Raw genomic sequence first — 19885 nt, 5'->3', positions numbered from 1 at the left:
CTATAGATCAAACTTGTCCTTACACACCACCTGCTGGCCCGTTCAAGTAAACCGAACTGCAGATATTTCAGCACAGGTGTTGGAAATGTCAAAAAAAGTGATAATAGCCTAGTAAATGATGTGCCACTCATGGGTTACTCACAGGAGAATTTAATCCTGTTTTGTAGTCTGTAGGCAAGATGACTCATTCTCTCCTGCACATTAGCCAGACAAATAGTAGAGAACAGGACTAATTCTTTAAATGAGTTATGAACTGTTTTTATGACCCAGTTAATGATCTGAACTAACTCTGGGAAAATGAATTTAACAGATTACTCTGCAAATTGCTTTGGATATGATTATTACAGAGCAAGTTCAAGAGGCCAGGAGCTGCAAATCTTCCTGCAAGGGATTGGGGGGCTGGAGGCATACAATTTAAAGGCCCCCACCCCTCACCATAAAGAAGCATCTGGTGCACCAGGCATGGGAAAAGGTAGCTTAGAGCAGACAACACCAATCAGCCACCACACACTCTGGCATGGCTGACACATTCCAAGCCTTCGCAATACACAGTCTGGCGAGATCTGGGCTCAGCAGACTCCCAGCAGTCTACCAGTGACAGCCTGCAGCCAGCTAACACAAGCATTGTTTCAGTACCACGCATCAGACTCAAAGCCTTGGGGCAACACTTGTCAGCTCACGAGGTAATGTTAACACACTGCATAATGACAGAAATAGATGCCCCGCATATAGGATCACAGGGGCGGCACAGTGGCGCAGTGGTCTCACAGCTCCAGCGACCTGGGTTCGATTCCGGGTACTGCCTGTGTGGAGTTTGCAAGTTCTCCCTGTGTCTGCGTGAGTTTTCTCCGGGTGCTGCGGTTTCCTCCCACAAGCCAAAAGACTTGCAGGTTGGTAGGTAAATTGGCCATTATAAATTGCCCCTAGTATAGGTAGGTGGTAGGGAAATATAGGGACAGATGGGGATGTGGTAGGAATATGGGATTAGTGTAGGGTTAGTATAAATGGGCGGTTGATGGTCGGCACAGACTCGGTGGACCGAAGGGCCTGTTTCAGTGCTAAACTAAACTAAACTCTAAACAATACTTACAAAAGGAGTAAAAACAAGAAATGCTGGAAATACTCAGCAGGTCTGGCAGCATCTGTGCAGAGAGAAGCAGAGTTAACGTTTCAGGTCAGTGACCCTTCATCAGAACTGGCAAAGGCTAGAAATGTATTAGGTCTTAAGCAAATAAAGTGGGGGTGGGGCAAGAATTAACAAAAGAGAAAAGTGAAGGTGTTGATAGTTAGTTCAGATGATTAACTGGGTCATAAACACAGTGTGCTGAAAGACAAAGCGTTAGTGCAGAGAGGGTGTTAGATGACAGAAAAATAGAACAACCTGGCCCAAAGCACAAACATGAAAAAATTAGTGGATAGGCACATGGCAAAAAAAGTGAATGATGACCCAAGCGGGTACCCATAGCAACACCTTTTACTTGAAGGAAGTGAGTGGAGTTGAAGGAGAAGTTGTTCAATGTGAGAACAAGTTCAGCCAGGCGGTGGAGGGTTGTGGTGGATGGGGACTGGTTGGGCCTCTGTTCAAGGAAGAAGCGAAGAGCCCTCAAACCATCCTGGTGGGGGATGGAGGTGTAGAGAGATTGGACATCCATAATGAAGAGGAGGCAGTTAGGGCCAGGAAACTGGAAATTGTCAAAATGACAAAGGGTGTCAGAAGACTCACGGATGTATGGGGGAAGAAACTGGATATGGGGAGAAAAGATAGAGTCACAAAAGGAGGCCATTTGGCCCATCATGGCTCTATGGTAGAGCTATCCAATTAATCCCATTCCCTGCTCTTTCCGCATAGACCTGTATTATTCCCCCTCAAGTATTTATCCAATTTTTTCTTAAATGTTACTACTGAATCCGCTTCTACCAACTTCTTTGGCAACGCATTCCAATCACAACAACTTGCTGCTTAAAAAAATGTGTCTTTTGACTTGAACTTAATGCTGAGTATTTAATTATCAATTGAATACAATAGAACAGGATCCAGTGTCAGATGGCAGTAGATGATATTTGAAGAACCAAGTAAATAGTATCAGGTGGTTTGGGCAATGGAATTTGGCAGTTGCGGTTATCCGCTGTAAGAAATGGTGTCGCTGTGATCCGCAAAAGTGCATTTGTATTAGGTACCTGCTACATTGTTCTACTTACAGCACTAATTGCATCCACTATTAGTTCCCCGTTAGTGTTTCACCCCCCTTTTTGGTGCCATGGCTTTGCTATCCTGGTCATTGAGCTTCACATTGAGCCCTCTTTTCAGAGGAAAGTTATCAAAATCAATGAGATGGAGATTGAGTAGGTCCTTTAATGGGTGGGCGAGACAATCTGCTAGCTCAATGGGTGATGGTGAAAATTACCCCCCACATTTGTACAGTTTCAAAAGTCAGACTTCACATTGTTCAATCCCACCACTATTACGTTCTATTATATTAGGTGTCAGCCATTCTAGCCTCTGAGTCAGAAGGTTGAGGGTTCAAATCCCACTCCAGAGACTTGAGCACATAATCTAGGTTGACACTCTCAGTGCATTACTGAGGGAGTGCTGCACTGTTGGAGGCACTGTCTTTCAGATGAGATGTTAAACCAAGGCCCCGCCAACCCTCTCAGTTGGATGTAAAAGATCTCATGATACTATTGTGAAGAAGAGCAGGACAGTTCTTCCTGTTGTCCTGGCCAATATTTATCCCTCAACCAACATCACGAAAAACAGGTTATCTCGTCATTATCACATTGCTGCTTGTGGGACCTCGCTGTGCACAAACTTACTTCCACATTTCCTACATTTCAACAGTGACTTTACTTCAAAAGTAGAAAATTGGCTCTAAAGTGCTTTGGGTTGTGAAGAGTGCGATATAAATGAAAGTTCTTTCTTATTCAAAGGACAGCCTAGGGAGAACATTGTATTGTTTGAAAATCTCATTATTAAAGTTTGTATTAGTTGAAAATTGGTCGTGTTAAAATGTAGCCTGCGAGAGAGAACCATTGGGTGCACAAACAAGAAAAACTACTTTAGTATGGAGTATCCTTATCATCCAAAGTGCCCTCACGAAAAAAACATCAAGAACATATTCCCAGATCACTGCTCATTATGAGGTGCATGGGTTAACTCAGCTTCTCATCTTTACTTTTCTCACTATCAACTTTTAAAAAATAGGAATAGGATTTATTGTTTAAAAAGCCAAAGGAATAATTGTTAAGAGCAAGGGATCTGGAGTGATGTGTCAACAGGAGACAGTTTTTCCATTGCTGAAAAACAGTTTTCCTCCTTTTTTTCACCAGCTGCTGAGTCAATAAAACCAAGTTGAGAGCAAGGAGGGGAGATTTCCTCTGCTTGCTATCATCAACATAGTAGCTCAATGTCCTCGGTGTCTTGCAGATTGGTGAACACTTTCTAAATAAAGGTGCTTTCAATTTTGCCAGAAATATGCCACAGAGGAAATTTTTCTCCTGATTTATTCTTTTCCCTAACCCAATACTTTCAATACAATTGTTTTTGCAAACAATTTTCTGTTCATTTCTCATTCTGCTGACCTTCCCTACTTCTACCCCCAATACTCTCTCTTCATTGTTCTTTCCATTCCTGATATGCTGCAGAATTTTCCAAAAACTCTCCAATTGGATATCTTACCATGGAAACACAATGAGCATGTAAATGTAATGTTCTTTTGCATGACTCATTACTAGAATGTGATAAATTATTTATCTGCATGAGACCTTTGTGAATGAAAAATCTCTGGCTTTCTCTTCACTATTCATTTTGTGATGGCAGGGGAGAGGAGCAATGTTCTGACATGTAGTGAATTATTTAGAGTAATATGATAGAGTGACCGGGATCCAAGGGCTATCTTGATGTCAGTCTAAGGTTTGCGGTTCAGCCGATCAGTGATAGTGCCACGGTGTTAAATAAACGGCCAGGCTGACTGACATCAGGACAAGTCCTGGGAGCTGCAAGAACCAGAACCTTCCTGATTGAGAGCAGTGCTGACTCGATATGTGTAATTCGCAGATGGACAAGGAACCGGGCAATCATGACCATCACTTCAGTGAGCGAGATTTAGATGCGATCACCAACAAGATCAGTGATCTTGGCAAATGGAGAGATATCTTCAGTCAACAAGGGTAAAGCAACCTTTTCTTTTCTCTTTCACAACTGTTTATCTCCAATTTCTGGAAAGCATTTTCATTGCTGAAGTATCCACAGGACCCTTGTCTTTTTTTTTTGTTCATCTTCTGTCACTCAAGAACATCACCCATCGATATGGGGGTCAATTTCCCTATGTATGAGATTACCACTCAACTCTAACTCTCTGCCAACACCTTCAGCTCTGCAACCACTTCTGTGTTGTCAGAACACTCAGTCATAGATGAGCAAAAACGTCCTCCAATTAAACATTGGGAAGACCAAAGACATTTTATTTGGCTGCTGCCCAAAGTCTCCATACCCTTACCCCTAACTCCTTCTTCCTCCATGGTTGTCCACTCAAGATGAACCAAGAATGTATGACATTGGTGCCCCTCTGAACCCCAATCCTATGCATTACCAAGACCACTTACCTGCCTCTGTTTACCCAACCACCGCTGCTCCCGCCAGGGAATCTTTTACCCACACTTCTGCTTGTTCCAAATTTGATCTTCACCAAATCCCTTGCCTCTGGTTACCAAAGCTCTACCCTTCATAAATTTCAATTTGCCCAAAAGTTCATTGCTTACATCCTGTTCAGTGTTAAGCACCGTTTGCCCATTCTCACCAGCTTCCATTAGATTCCTGTCCACCAACACAATGAGCTCGAAATCTTCATCCTTATTTACAAGTCCCTCAATTGCCTTGACCAACTTACCTCTGCAACCTCCTCCAGCCCTACTTTCCAACCCTTTATGCTTCTGTCCTCCGAATCTGACTTTCTGTGCATGCCCTCATCACAACCCCTCCCCCAATCCCCATTCCAACACCCTTCAGCCATGTCAGCCCTACCTAAACTTCTCCACCTTACAAGTTCTCTCCCACTTTTAAAAGCCTCCTCAAGATTTGTCTTCATGCCACCTTTCTGGTCATCTTCTCCCTTCCACAGCTGCCTGGTGTATGTCTCACCTATGTAAAATGTTTTGCAATGTTTACTTTATTAAGAGATGCTATCGAAATGCAGATTTCATTGTTGCAGTTAGTTTATTAATGCTCTCTGAGAAAGATATCCATCTCAGTCAATTGAAGTATATCATCAGCAGTAATAGAATATGATAAATTCCATCCTTTAATAACTCTTAATGCTCTATAAAGTCTGTCTGTCCAAAGCTTGAATACTGTTCCCATATCTGGGAGGCTTGTCAGCATGGCTCTTTCACTCCTGGATAAGATACAAGAAAAGTCTTCGTCATCTGATCTTTCTCTCAATTTTAGCCCCCTAGGCAATCTTTTTTGTCTTTATCCATGTTATGGTCTTAACGACTCTCCCCTCGTGTCCCTATGAAACAACAAATACAGCATCCAGTGAGCTCTTTCTCACTGCATCTTCATTCATAGATGATTAACCTGGGAAAGAACCTTCTCCCCCACTGTTAATATTGAGGGTAGGAAACTGCTCCAGTTTGAAATGATTGCCTTTCCCCTAGTCAGGGACTGCATGCCACCCCCCACCTCCTTCACCCTACCGTTGGTGGCCATGCCTTCAGATGTCTAGACCTGAAGCCCTGGAACCTCCTGCCTAAACCTCTCTGCCTCTACAACCTCTCTCCGATTTAAAACCTATATCTTTGACCAAACATTTGGTCAGCTTTCCTAATGCCTCCTTCTGTGGCTCGATGTCAGATTTTGTCTAATACCAGTCCTGTGAAGAATCCCGAGACGTGTTACAATGTTAAAGGCGCTATAGAAATGCAACTTGTTGTCACAGTTTCCTGGCCGAGGGCGAACATGTCTGTTGCAGCCAATTAAATCAGCCAATTCAAATTTCCCCCGGGACTTGCCCTGTAATCACAGATTCAGGAGCTGAAAGTTTTGCCTTAATATTTAGTGGGGCCAGGTTTCGGAGCAGGGGGAGGGGAAGGGAGGGTTTATGGTTGGGAATCCCGAAAGCCATGGAGTTTTATCTCCATAGCGGACGTGCTTTTTATTTTAACAGGTTCCCTGCCGGGAAGCAAGCCTGATCAGGGAATGCTCCAGAAAAGGCTATAGCCACCACATCTGCACTGTGGATGCAGTATATACAAGATGCACTGCAGCAACTTGTCAAAGCTTCTTCAGCAGCAGCTCCCAAATCAGCGACCTCTACTGCCTAGAATGAGAAGGGCAGCAGGCTGAATACAGTTTTGGCATCATTACCTATGGATGTAGTTCAGTAGATTGATTCCTGGGATAGGTGGATTGTCCTATGAGGAGAGATTGAGCAGGCCGTCAACATCTCTGAACATCCTGCAGGGTGGTGGTGGTGGGGGGGCTCACCATTAACCAGAAACTTAACTGGACCCGCCACATAAATACCGTAGCTGCAAGAGCAGGTCACAGACTGGGTATTCTGCTGCAAGTAACTCACCTCCTGACTCCCCAAAGCCTGTCCACCATCTGCAAGGCACAATTCAGTGCGGTGGCATACTCTCCATTTGCCTAGATGAGTGCAGCTCCAACAACACTCAGGAAGCTCGACACCATCCAGGACAAAACAGCCCGCTTGATTGACATCCCATCGACCACCTTAAACATTCACTCCTTCCACTGCACTGCACTGTGGCAGCAGTGTGTATCATCTACAAGATGCACTGCAGCAACTCGCCAAGCCTCCTTCGACAGCACCTTCCAAACCTGTGACCTCTACCACCTCGAAAAACAAGGCCAGCAGTCACATGGGGGGGTGTGCTGCACCACATGGACTGCAGCGGTTCAAGAAGGTGGGTCACCACCACCTTCTCAAGGGCAATTAGGAATTGGCAATAAATGCTGGCCGTGCCAGCAATGCTCACATCCCATGAATGAGTAAAAAGAAAGACTTGGTCTATGTTCCCAAGAATTCAGAAGAATGAGAAGTGACCTCAATGAAACGTATAGGTGATTTGACAGGGTAGATGCTGAGAAAATGCTTCCCTGGTGGAGAATCAAGAACTAGGGGTCACAGTCTCAGAATAAGGGGGTCAGCCATTTAGAAGTGAGGTGAGGAGATATTTCTTCACTCAAAAGGTGGTGAATCTTTGGAATTCTCTACCGCAGAGCTGTGGATGCTCAGTCGTTGCATATATTCAAGACAGAGATCAATAGATTTTGGATACTAAGAGAATTAAGGGATAGGGGATAGTATAGAAAGGCGGAGTTGAGGTAGAAGATCAGCCATGATCATACTGAATGGCAGAGCAGGCATGACTGGTCAAATGGCTCCTGTTTCTTACTTTTTTATATTATTTAAAATTAAATTGAACTGCTAAATAGAGTCAGGAAGAGCCACAAGAGTTGGACAGGAAGAGAGGATCCGGGGCATCAATGGGCCTTTCACTCTTGTATTGGTTGTGCCTGGAATCAGCATGCCTATAGCCTAACAGGGAAAATTCGGGAGGGTTATTGGGCCCTGCCTTCCGCCATAGTTTCATGCAACATAGTAGGCTGGACTCAGGTGAGAGGGATGATCAGTATTTGCAGGACCAAGGATGCAGCTGTAAGGCTCCATGCTCAATTTGCTTTCATTTTCCACCAATCTGGGGGGAGTATAGTGTCGTAAAATTCATACCGTAGTGCCATGTTTTAAAATTCCTTATCCTCGTACCTGCACCCACTTAAATTATTTTTTTTTTTAGAGATACAGCACTGAAACAGGCCCTTCGGCCCACCGAGTCTGTGCCGACCATCAACCACCCATTTATACTAATCCTACTCTAATTCCATATTCTTACCCCATCCCCACCTGTCCCTATATTTCCCTACCACCTACCTGTACTAGGGGCAATTTTTATAATGGCCAATTTACCTATCAACCTGCAAGTCTTTGGCATGTGGGAGGAAACCAGAGCACCCGGAGGAAACCCACGCAGACACAGGGAGAACTTGCAAACTCCACACAGGCAGTACCCAGAATTGAACCTGGGTCACTGGAGCTGTGAGGCTGCGGTGCTAACCACTGCGCCACTGTGCCGCCCTAAAAATATTGTGATTACAATACATTTTATTGTAATGTTGCAGCAAACACCGTTGGTTGGGCCCACTACTGAGTGCATTAATACAATGGAGTCTCTTGGCTGATATAAGAACTGATATACTTGTGAGTATGTAGAACAGTGGTTATGTTACTGGCCTAGTAACCCAGAGGTCTAGACAATGATTCAGTGGTATGAGTTCTAATCCCAGCTGGGGAATTTAAATTCTGTTAATGAAATAAATCTGGAATAAAAAATGAGTCTCAATAATGGTGAGCATGAAACTACTGAATTGTCATAAAAACCCATCTGGTTCACTAATGTTCTTTAAGAAAGGAAATCCTTACTTGGTTTGGCTGATATGACCCCAGACTCACAGCAATGGGATTGACACTAAACTGCCCTCTGAAATGATTGAGCAAGCCACTCAGTTGTATTCAATTAGGTGGCTGAACAGTGCAAGGGCAATTAGAGATGGGCAATGAATGCTGGCCTTGCCAGTAAGTCATGCATCCTTGGAATGAATTAAAAAAAACTCTGATTATGATGGTGGAGAATTTCTGAATGATCACAAGGTAAAAGAAGCCTTTTAGTTTGTTTCGATTTGTAGCACGATTGCTCTGACTTAGAAGGCTACGCTTTCAATCTCCAGTCAGTAGACTGATACTTCAGCGCAGCAGGAGGGAATGCAGCATTGTTACGAGTGCTGGCTGTCAGATGAGACATTAAACCAAGGCCATCGGTGGCTGTAAAAGATCCACGGCCCAATTTGCAAAAGAGCAAGGAGTTCCCTTAACCAACATTCACCCCTCACCAACCGCACCGAAAACAACACATGATCTGGTTAGTGAAACAGATGGGTTTTTATGACAATTCAGTAGTTTCAGTGTCACCATTATTGAGACTCACTTTTTATTCCAGATTTATTTAATTAACAGAATTCAAATTCCCCAATGTGGCATCTTGACGTGTATAACATTTCCGTACAGCCTGCATGTCAGTGTAATGAATTGGTTGTCAAGCACTTTAGAACTCACTGCAGATTTTTAAAAATTCATCCTTGGGCATCATTGGCATCACTGGTATTTATTGCCCATTCCCAGTTGCCCTTGAATGCCTTACTGGGCCACTTCATAGGGCAATTGGCATAAGGCTGGAATCAAAACATGTTTTCCTCACTAAAGCACACTAGTGAACTATTCAGTTTTTTTAAGATAGGTAATTTTTTGCTTTCCTGGTGTCTGCTCTATATTTCCAGATTTTTTAAAAACTGAGCTTAAATTCTTAAACTGCTGTGGTGGACTTTGCACTCACATGCTCTGGATTATTAATCCAATTACATAACCACCACACTACTCCGAAGGTTGTGTGTTCAAGTCCCACTCCAAAACTTTGAGCATATAATCTAGGCTGACGCTCCAGTGCAGTACTGAGGGAGTGCTGCACCATCGAAGGTGCCGTCTGTCGGATCAGATGTTAAACCGAGGCCCCGACTGTCCTCTCAGGTGGACTTAAAAGATCCCATAGTCTATTTGGAAGAAGAGCAGGAGAGTTCTGATCCAGCTGCCAGGCTGCATGTGTGAGACTGGTGTCTGTTGGCTTACTCTATGGTTGCTTTTGTAACATTTTCTTCATTTAAAGAATGACTTTGATTCTGCTCTCTGCTTCCTGCAGCCAATTGAGTGGAGATAGAGAATTCATAGTGTGGGAGATATCACTGAAGTGATATTACAGCTATTAATTCTAAATTCTAATATTTGTTTTGATTTTGATTTGCAGATTACAGTTCAAGGATACTGTTGTGAAGGTAAGTAATTTAAGCAATCTGAATTAAAACATAGAAAATTTACATCATAGAAAGAGGCCATTCAGCCCATTGTGTCTGTGCTGGCGGAAAAATAGCCATCCAGCCTAATCCCAATTTCCAGCTCTTGGTCCGGAGCCTTATAGCTTACAGCACTTCAAGTACATTTCCTCGTATGTTTTGAATATGTTGAGGGTTTCTGCTTCTACCATCCCTTCAGACAGTGAGTTCCCGATCCCCACCACCCTCTGAGTGACAAAATGTCTCCTCAAACTCCCCTCTAATCTTTCTGCAATTATTTTAAATCTACGCCCTTGGCTATTGCCCTCTCTGCGAAGGGAAATAGGTCCTTTCTATCCACTCTATCTAGGCCCGTCATATTTTTATACACTCCATTAAATCTCCCCTCAGCCTCCTCAGTTCTAAAGAAAACAACCCCAGCCTATCCAATCTTCCCTCATAGCTAAAATTCTCCAGTCCTGGCAACATCCTCATAAATCGCCCCTGTGCCCTCTCTAGTGCAATCATATCTTTCCTGTAATGCGGTGACCATTGAGTATCATCTCACGTCCACCTCAAAGCAATGAGTCACTTTATCATTGTGAATATTTTCATTCTGATGAAAAAACAAATTCTTTTTTAACGAGCATTCTGACACTTGTCTGTTGCTCTGCATCCATTCACTTGTGAACAAGGCCCTTGCCATCCAGGAACTTGTTGTGGATGATTGCATTGACATCACGGCCTCAATGTAAACCTGGCTGAGGGGTGATGACACCTGTCCCTTTGATGAAGCCTCCCCGCCTGGCTACATCTTCCACCACTTGCCCCGCCAAGACCGTGGTGGTGGCGGTCTCACGCTTATCACCAGATCACACCTTGGCCTGACCCCCTACTCCTTTGGCACTTTCTCCTTTGTTCCACCCCTCTCACCTCTCATTCAAAATCGTTATTCTCTATCGGCCTCCCAAGTACAGTAAAAGTTTTCTCTTTGCAATATCTTCACTGCTTTCCTCCCTCAGTCTCTGCACCGAATGACTTCTTATCCTTGGTGATTTCAAAATTCATCTCAACTCATAATATCCTCTCTCCTCTGAGTTCTCTGGCCTCCTGTCTTCCCTAAATCTCTCCCTCCATGTAAACTCCGCAACCCATATTCATAGCCACCCCCTTGACCTTGCCATCTTACGTGGTCTTGTTAGTCCCATTGTAGCAATAACAGACAAGGCCATTTCTGATCACTTCCTTGTAGCACTCTTCACCCACATCCCCCTTCCACGCCCCAACCCTACCTCATTCTGTATCCATCTGTGGAAAGAACTATCCCCCAATTCATTTGCAACTGCACTTACAAAATCCCAACCATCTAGGTTTTCGTCCTCCCTTCGTCACAACGTTTCTGCAGCTACTAATTTGCTCAACTGCACCCTCACCTTCACCTTTGATGCCCTAGTCCCCAATTAAAAAGATCCGTCTCTCTCACCCTGGCCCTTCCCCTGGTATGGCCCTCATCTCTACTCCCTTAAATCCAAGGGATGCAGACTTGAAAGGATATGACAGACAACTGGTTTAACCATCCACTGCCAGATCTGGCTGGACCACAAAAAGCACTATCAGGTCTTGTTGTCGTCTGCTAAAACCTCTCACTATTCGAGGATCATCCTGGAATGCAAAGATAACCACCCCCCCACCCCCCCCACCAACTCCCACCCAACCTCCCCCCCACCCCCGGCTTCTTTTCTCTACTTCTTAAACCCCTATCCCCTTCCCTCCACCCTCACCTCCAACAATAAGTTCGAGGAGCCCATTGACTTCTTTGTCACTAAGTTTGAGACCATCCAATTAGCTTCCTCTGCCATGTCCCTCCCTTCCACTAGCCCACCAGGCCAAACTCCCCCTGATGCTCCTTGCGCCCTCTCCCTGCAAGGATGTCCTTAAAGACAGTGACATCGCCACTGATTCATGGGAATCTCTTGCCCGAGACCACCCAAAATGGAGAAGAAGCATCCGCGACAGTGCCAGCCAGTTCGAACAACGTCAACATGCCCAGGCAGCGACCAAACACAAACAGCGGAAGGAGCATTCAGAAATTCGAGCATCCCATCCACTCGCCCACCTGCCCCACCTGTGGCAGAGTATGTGGATCCAGAATTGGACTATTCAGTCACCTAAGGACCCACAACCCTGGAGTGGAAGAAAGTCATCCTTGTTCCCGAGGGACTGCCTAAGAAGAAGAAAAATATGTGAATGGGACTTGGTATGAGTTAAGACACGTAGGCAGACTTTTGGATGACCTCAGGTTTACGGAGAGTAGAATGTATGAGACCAGCCAGGAGTGCGATGGAATAGTCAAGACTCGAGGTAACGAAGACGTGAATGAGATTTTCAGCAGCAGCACTGTGGGTGCACCTACACCAGATGGACTCCAGCGGTTCAAAAGGTCAGCTCGCCACCACCTTCTCAAGGGCAGCTAGGGATGGGCAACAAATGCTGGCCTTGCCAGCGATGCTCACATCCCATGAGAGAATTTAAAAAAACAGAGCCTGTGGATACACTGTCCAGATGCGAGAACCTCGGTATTTAAAGATCTTATTTTAGTCTCCACTTGCTGCTGCTGTACAAAGCAGAGTTCAAGCCCTTCACCTTCTCTATCTCAGAGGCAGATGCACTATCACTAAGCCAAGGAATCACTCCCTGGGAAGTGTATTGTTTAGAGAGAGAGATACAGCACTGAAACAGGCCCTTCGGCCCACCGAGTCTGTGCCGACCATCAACCACCCATTTATACTAATCCTACACTAATTCCATATTCCTACCACATCCCCATCTGTCCCTATATTTCCCTACCACCTACCTATACTAAGGGCAATTTATAATGGCCAATTTACCTACCAACCTGCAAGTCTTTTGGCTTGTGGGAGGAAACCAGAGTACCCGGAGAAAACCCACGCAGACACAGGGAGAACTTGCAAACCCCACACAGGCAGTACCCAGAATTGAACCCGGGTCGCTGGAGCTGTGAGGCTGCGGTGCTAACCACTGCGCCACTGTGCGCACCCTGTACAAAAGCTTTGTAAGTAACTGGGCTAGAATCATAAAATCATAGATTCTATTCATTCTAAATTGAGAGGTAATTAGCATATGCTGATAGAGTTAGATGAAAAAGGTTTTCTCGAGCTGGAGGAAGGTTTGTAGTGGAGTTCCCCAGGGATTAGAGTTGGAACCCTTGCTTTTCCTGATATATATTTAATGACCTAGACCTTGATGTACGAGGCACAATTTCAAAGTTTGCAGATGATATGAAACTTGGAAGCATTGTGATCTGTGAGGAGGATAGTGTTGAACATCAAAAGGACACAGACAAGCAATGGGTGGACAGGTGGCAGATGAAATTCAATGCAGAGAAATGTGAAGTGATATATTTTGGTAGGATGAACATGGAGAGACAATGGCCGAAACTTTGTGCCACCCCAAAGAGCAAGCTGATCGTGGTGGGGCTGGGGGGGTGGGGGAGGGTGCGTTAAATGGAGTGGGCAGCTCAGGGGGCCCTTCCCGACCCCCTCCCGCGTCCACAGCCATTTTATGCAGGGCGGCAGGAGCGGGAAACAGCCCGCCCAGCCCAGGCCAATCAAGGCCCTTAAGTGGCCAATTAATGACCACTTAAGGGCCTCCGCCCGCCACCACGGGGATTTTACCATTGGCAGGCAGGTGGCCCAGGCCTGAGGAAAGCCACCTGACAAATGTAGGCGGCTTTCTGACAGCCTGGGGTGGGGGGCCCTCCTGATCGGGCACCCTGTGCCCACCAGAGGGCCGCCCTTGATGCCTCAACCACCCCCAATGCCCAATACGCACCCCACCCCACCCCCCCCAATTGACCCCGCTTGCCTCGCCAGGGCCCGATCGATCACCCCCGGGTAGGCCCCATCGATCACCCCCGGGTAGGCCCCAAAAACCTACCTTTCTTGGGAGCTGTCCTTCCGCTTCATCTGGAAACAGGGTTGCAGTCCCAGCAGTGGCCACCGCTCCCGTCCGACAAGTGAAAAATTCCGGCCAATATAAAGAGTACAATTCTAAAGGGGCTGCAGGAGCAGAGGGACCTGGGTCTCTATGTGCATAAGTCATTGAAGGGGGTAGGATAGGTTGAGAGAGTGGTTAATAAAGCATACAGTATCCTAAGCTTTATTAGTGGGGGCATAGAGTACAAGAGCAAGGAGGTTATGTTGAATTTATATAAGACACTATTTTGGCCTCAGCTGGACAATTGCCTAAATTCCAAATTACTTGCTGCAGAACAAACGAATGAGAAATCCACACATAGAGAGTTTTTGCTTGCTCGATATGTCGTGCACACTCTCTCTGCTTAAAAGCACACCCTGCTTACTTAAGCAAAAAAAACTTGCATTTATATAGCACCTTTCACAACCATAGGACATCCCAAAGCATTTTACAGCCAATGAAGTACTTTTGAAGTGTAGTCACTGTAGTAATGTAGGAAATGTGGCAGGCAGTGTGTGTATAGCAAGCTCCCACAACCAGTGTGGTGATATGATCAGATAATCTGTTTTTCTGATGTTCATTGAGGAATAATTATTGGCCAGGACAATTCAAAATTCTGCTAAGGGAACTGTTACACCCACTTGAGAGAGTAGGCGGGGCCTTAGTTTAATATCTCATTCTAAAGACAGCATCTTTGACAGACCAACACTCCACTCGAGTGTCAGCCTGGGCTTTTGTGCTCAAGTGGCTGGAATGGGACTTAAACCCACCACTTTCTGATATAAAGGCAAGAGCGCTACCCACTGAACCATAGCTGACAGCCCAGAAAGTTTAGACAAGGCTTAGGGATTCGCAAACGTGCACGGGAAATTGCTGGAATTTAATTCAGTTAAAGCTATGCGGGTCCTAAACACAAATACGCTTCACATTGCTTGTTCAACTTGGGCCACCTTGAAGTGCAATGGTTGTTGTTATGTAGGGAAACATGGCAGGAAACTTGCATGCAGCAAGATCCCACAACAGCAGTGGGAGGAGTGACCAAATAATGGTGGGGAATTTCTTGGAAACTTGCCCTGTAGCAATAGCATATCTATGTCGCAAAGCCATTTTGCGGCATAAATGACTGAGGAAAATATGGGGTAAGTGATGTAATCAGTTTTCACGCTACTCCATTATGTCCTGGCACCATCTCAATGCTTTTCCAAGACCTCCACCAAAACCCTCTAAAGCTTATTAACATAGCTCCACCCCATTCAAAACAGCTGCGAGTGCAAATTTCTTGGACTTGCGCTAGTTTGCTGAATTAGCTGAACCCAGCTGTGGTGTACGACAATTCCTCATAGTGGTTATGGAGAGAAAGATCAGCTGGGATTTTGCCTTCTTATCCGTACATACCAGACACTGCTGTATTAGGACAGAACCAAACTTGGCTGCTGCTAACAATCACTTTACAGGTTCCGATTATGAAGTGTAACCATTTATCACCTGTACAATCGTACTCAAAGAAGGAGCTAGGTCCTGCAGGAAAATAGCTAGAAAGGGAGTTAAAGAAAATGACTTTATTTTTTTAAATTAATTATATAGCTTTCTATAATGGCTGGATTTTAATGCAGAACCCAAAATATTTGAAAATAAAATCTACAGCAAGTAGCAGAGATGATGAGAAGGAAACTAAATGTAACTGTAAAAGGCAGTACAGTGGTGTGGGATGTGAGACTCCCGACACTGGGCTAGCACACAGATTTGCACCTGTAATCTCCACACAAGCAGGATTCCAGATTCCAATTATGCCATTCTAGTGACGGGAGGAGTCCACATAAAATCCAAACATTTCCCATAGTATGGTGGTGGATTGTTATGGACATCTCCCTCACAACTCCAAGCTCCTGGCTCAAGTAAGGCACTGGCAAAGGCCAGGAATATGATAAATCACAGGTATGATGCGCACTGTATGGGATAGAAGGAAAGAAGAGGAGAAAAATTATTTTTATAAAGCTCCTTTTATGACCTCAGGATGTCCCAAAGTGCTTTACAGCCAATGAAGTACTTTTTTGAAGTGTAGTCACTGTTGTAATGTAGGGAACACAACAGCCAATTTGCGCACAGCAAGCTCCCACAATCAGCAATGCGATGATGACCAGATAACCCATTTTTAATGATGTTGATTGAGAGGTAAATAGTGGCCAGGACACCAGGAAGAACTCCCCTGCTCTTCTTCAAAATAGTGCATGAGATCTTTTACGTCCACCTGAGAGGGCAGACTGAAGACAACACCTCCGACAGCGCAGCACTCCCTCAGTACGGCACTGGGACTGTCAGCAAAGATTATGTGCTCAAGTCTCAGGATGAGGTGGTTGGAATAGGGCAAGAAACTATGAGGGGACAAAAAAAACCCCACTGATAACTAATATTAACAAGTTCATTTTTTTTAAAGTTAAAGATGGCAAGATGGACTGTTTAAATTGCACAAGCGAATTTCATGTTTAACAAACTCTTTGAATATTTAGTATCAGTGATAAAATAATAGATGAATTTCTTGCAGATTTTGGAAAGCTGAGTGAAATAAAAGTATTTTGGGTGACATCTGGCATTTTCTTTTCTCCCTATGGGCTGTCATTAAGAATTCAGTCCTAATGTTTCTCACTAGCGGAGGTGATGAATGATTCCTTGATTGGCTGCAGCTCAGATGCTTTCAGCTTGAGAGTTGACACCAACACATAGTACAGGATGGGAGGGAAGAGTCAAAGAATAAAGCATCTGTCTAGGTTTCACTTGTCACGCTGAAGCCTTGCATCCCTGGGCTGCGATTCCCTTTCACCCTTTCCCATGGAATTGTGTAATGATGTGTTGCAAGCCAAGAAAAGAGCAAGTGGATCGACACAGAATTACATTGAAATACTGCAGGAGGAAGTTCAAAAGAGCCAGGGTGTAAGTATAACTCTTTTTAGTAAGACTGCAGCAATGATTTTGTTTTTGCTAATCTCCGTTAGATCCCACATTAGATTGTGATCTGTAAAACTGCCTATTATCAATTAAGACTTAGACAAGATACCTACATAAGATCTATTTTATTCTACTTTTACACAGAAGTATCAGAACAGTCGCAAGGTGGCGGATGACAGTGAAGGTGGAGCAGGGGCACCCCAATCTAGCAGCAGCAAGTCTCGTAGCCACTTCTCCACATTCAGTGATCCCTACTCAGTCCCAAAAGCATTTGTTGTGCCTTCAAACCTAGGCGGTCTGCCCATCACACTGGAGACAGCAGTGGTAAGCCTATCCATTCTGAGCAATTTTCCTTCAGTTGTGGCTGTAACCGTATAGCATTTTAACAAAGGAGTAATGGAACATAATCTCTGTCTCAATGAAATATCACTTAGTGATGAACAGCCTACAATATATGGTACCAGACAAAAGAGGAACAAGAGTTCATTGTATTCCTGTTTCCCTTTAAGAGTACAGTACATCAAACTGAAATACTGGTTAATTATTCCGACTCGTGTTCCTCCAAGAAAAGCATGCGTAAGTGGCGAAAATGTAATTTTAAAAACTGTTTCTAAACAATTAAATAATCGGACATGCTTCTCTGGTGGAGGAGTGAGTAAGTGCACAAACCCAATGTGGAACTGAGCCACAGAGAACAAGGAGGGGGAAAATAATCTGAGATTCCTGTTCTTGACATTGGAAGTGGACAGCTCCCATAGTCAAATAGCTTGGTGAAGCTCACTGTCTAGGCTCATATGTGAGGAATAGTCACTTGACTGAGGTGGTGGAGTGTTGCCTCCACTGCAGTGCTATTATGTGCCCTTGGAACAACAGCACCAGTGTTTTCAGCTGTGGCTCAGTTGGAAGTACTCTTGCCTCTTAGTCATGTGGCTCTATGTTCAAGTCCTGCTCTAAAACTTAAACAGAAAAATGAAGACAAATATTCTAGTGCAATACTGGAGGTGTTGTCTTTGGCAGAGATGTTAAACTGAGGCCCACCTGCTCAGGTGGACGTAAAAGATTCTATTGCACTATTTCAAAGAAGAGTGGGGGAGATATCTCCAGTATCCTGGACAATATTTATCCCTCAATCAACAAAGATTATCTCGTCATTATCACATTGCTGTTTGTGGGAGTTTGTTGTGTTTCCTACATTCCAACAGTCACTACATCAAAAAGTACTCCAGTGGCTGTAAAGCACTTTGAGACATCTGGTGGCTGTGAAAGGCGCTGGATGAATGCAAGTCTTTCTTTCATTTTTAAAGTCTGGTGTTTTAGCAGTGACACATTTTCTATAGATGATTGTTCTAAACTCAAGTCTGCCGCAGGCACCTTTCTGGGTTCAGTGGCATTATTTGCCCCAGTAAGGGGTTTCCGCATCTCACCACTGTAGAAGTTGACCCACCCTGCCCTGTACTCGTTTATGTGAGAGTGTAACCCCCGGATGTGACAATATGGCCTCCTTGTGACCTACATCATATCTTTCGCATGTATACCACATCAGAGACCCTGATATTAATGGGGAGGCAGGGAAAGAGTGGGCGGGGGGCAGTTTTGTAGTCGGGAAAACCAGATTTAACAGCAGCACCTGATTACCAGTTTTGGAATCATAATTGAGAGGCTGCCATTCGGATGGGTTTAACATCTTCAACACAAGGCCGCAACCAGGCAGCGGAGAGGGTGAAGGGAGAGATCAGAATGGGGAAGGGACATCGATGCGGGGGTTGCCAGAGGGATTGGAGGTGGAGGGGTGAAGATTGTGGGGAGCCTGTGGAGGACATGGAGGGGCATCAGAATTGTGGGAGGTTGTTTGTGGGGGCGATGGTCCAAACACTCAGGAAGTTTACAGGTTTGCTTGGTGGGCCAGGGAGACACACTACCCTTCCTCCTAGGAGTGGTTGGTCACCCATCACACCCCCTCTCGTCCCTCTGGGTCACTGCAACATGCAAGGGAAAGTTGGCAGCTGAGGTGATGGAGGCGGTATCGGGACCTAGTGCCACCTACACAAAGGTTGGCTGGAGCAGTGAGGACGAGCAGCGGCCCCAGCAAAGAAAGGCTGGTGTAGAGCTACTGGTCGAGGGGCAGGAGGGGCAAGAAGGTGATACCCACAGCATTGGTGGTACTGACAAAGGATCAATTTCCTTAACATGTCTGAGCAGCAATGCCACCATCATCTGGGCCTGTCGAGGCAGGTGGTGGCTGATCTGTGTGCCATCCTGGAGGAGGACTTTAGACCACAAGCAGTTGGTGGACACCCATTGCCAGCAGCTGTCAAGGTGACAGTCGCCTTGAATATTTCAGCATCTGGCTAGCTTCAGGGATTAGCAGCGGACCTGTGTGGGATCTCACAGGCAGCCGCCACAGAGGCATCACGAAGGTGATGGGTGCCCACTAAGACAGGACATGGGGCTTCATTATCTTTACCATAGATGCAGCTAGTCCTGCACAGAGGGCTGTGGATGTTGCCTCCATAGCAGGATTACCTCAGGTACAAAGCATGATTGACTGCACCATGTGACCATCAGGGCCCTGGCGACAGAGCCCAGTGTTTCCATCAACAGGAAGAGGTTCCACTCAATCAACATTCAGCTGGTGTGCGACCATCGTAAGAGTTTCCTTCAGGTGTGCACTCGGTTTCTTAGCAAGTGTCAAAATGTATTCATCCTCAGGCAGTCGCAGGTACCACAGCTGTTCATGGCACCAGACAGCCTTCGTGGATGGCTCCTGGCTGACAAGGAATATCCTTGGAAGAGATGGCTGCTGACACCTGTGTACAATCCCACAATGGAAATGAATACACAATAGCCAGGACAAGAAACTTTCACCCTCTCTTTGCCAGACACACATCTCGCCCTCAGCGACTGTCTGTCTTGTGGCCAGTCTGCCAATCAGGGTCAAAGCTGCCAGGTGGCCCCCGGAATGACTCCTCCAGCGGGCACTGCGTG

At 45.3% G+C, this 19885-nt stretch overlaps 1 protein-coding gene across 1 annotated transcript in view; it reads left to right on the top strand.

Annotated features, from left to right (window-relative positions):
• The first annotated feature begins 4054 nt into the window (after positions 1-4054).
• Positions 4055-19885, top strand: part of mindy4b (MINDY family member 4B) — a 61984-nt gene continuing 46153 nt past the window's right edge. The window contains exons 1-3 of the mRNA XM_068041556.1: positions 4055-4167; positions 9937-9964; positions 17045-17224. Coding sequence (XP_067897657.1) covers positions 4055-4167; positions 9937-9964; positions 17045-17224 — 321 coding nt within the window. The remainder of the gene's footprint in view (positions 4168-9936; positions 9965-17044; positions 17225-19885) is intronic.

Source organism: Heterodontus francisci, chromosome 11 (assembly GCF_036365525.1).
Source record: "Heterodontus francisci isolate sHetFra1 chromosome 11, sHetFra1.hap1, whole genome shotgun sequence".
NCBI lineage: Eukaryota > Metazoa > Chordata > Chondrichthyes > Heterodontiformes > Heterodontidae > Heterodontus > Heterodontus francisci.
The sequence above is the reverse complement of the archived record's forward strand: the minus strand, read 5'-3'. Positions and strand labels throughout refer to the sequence as shown.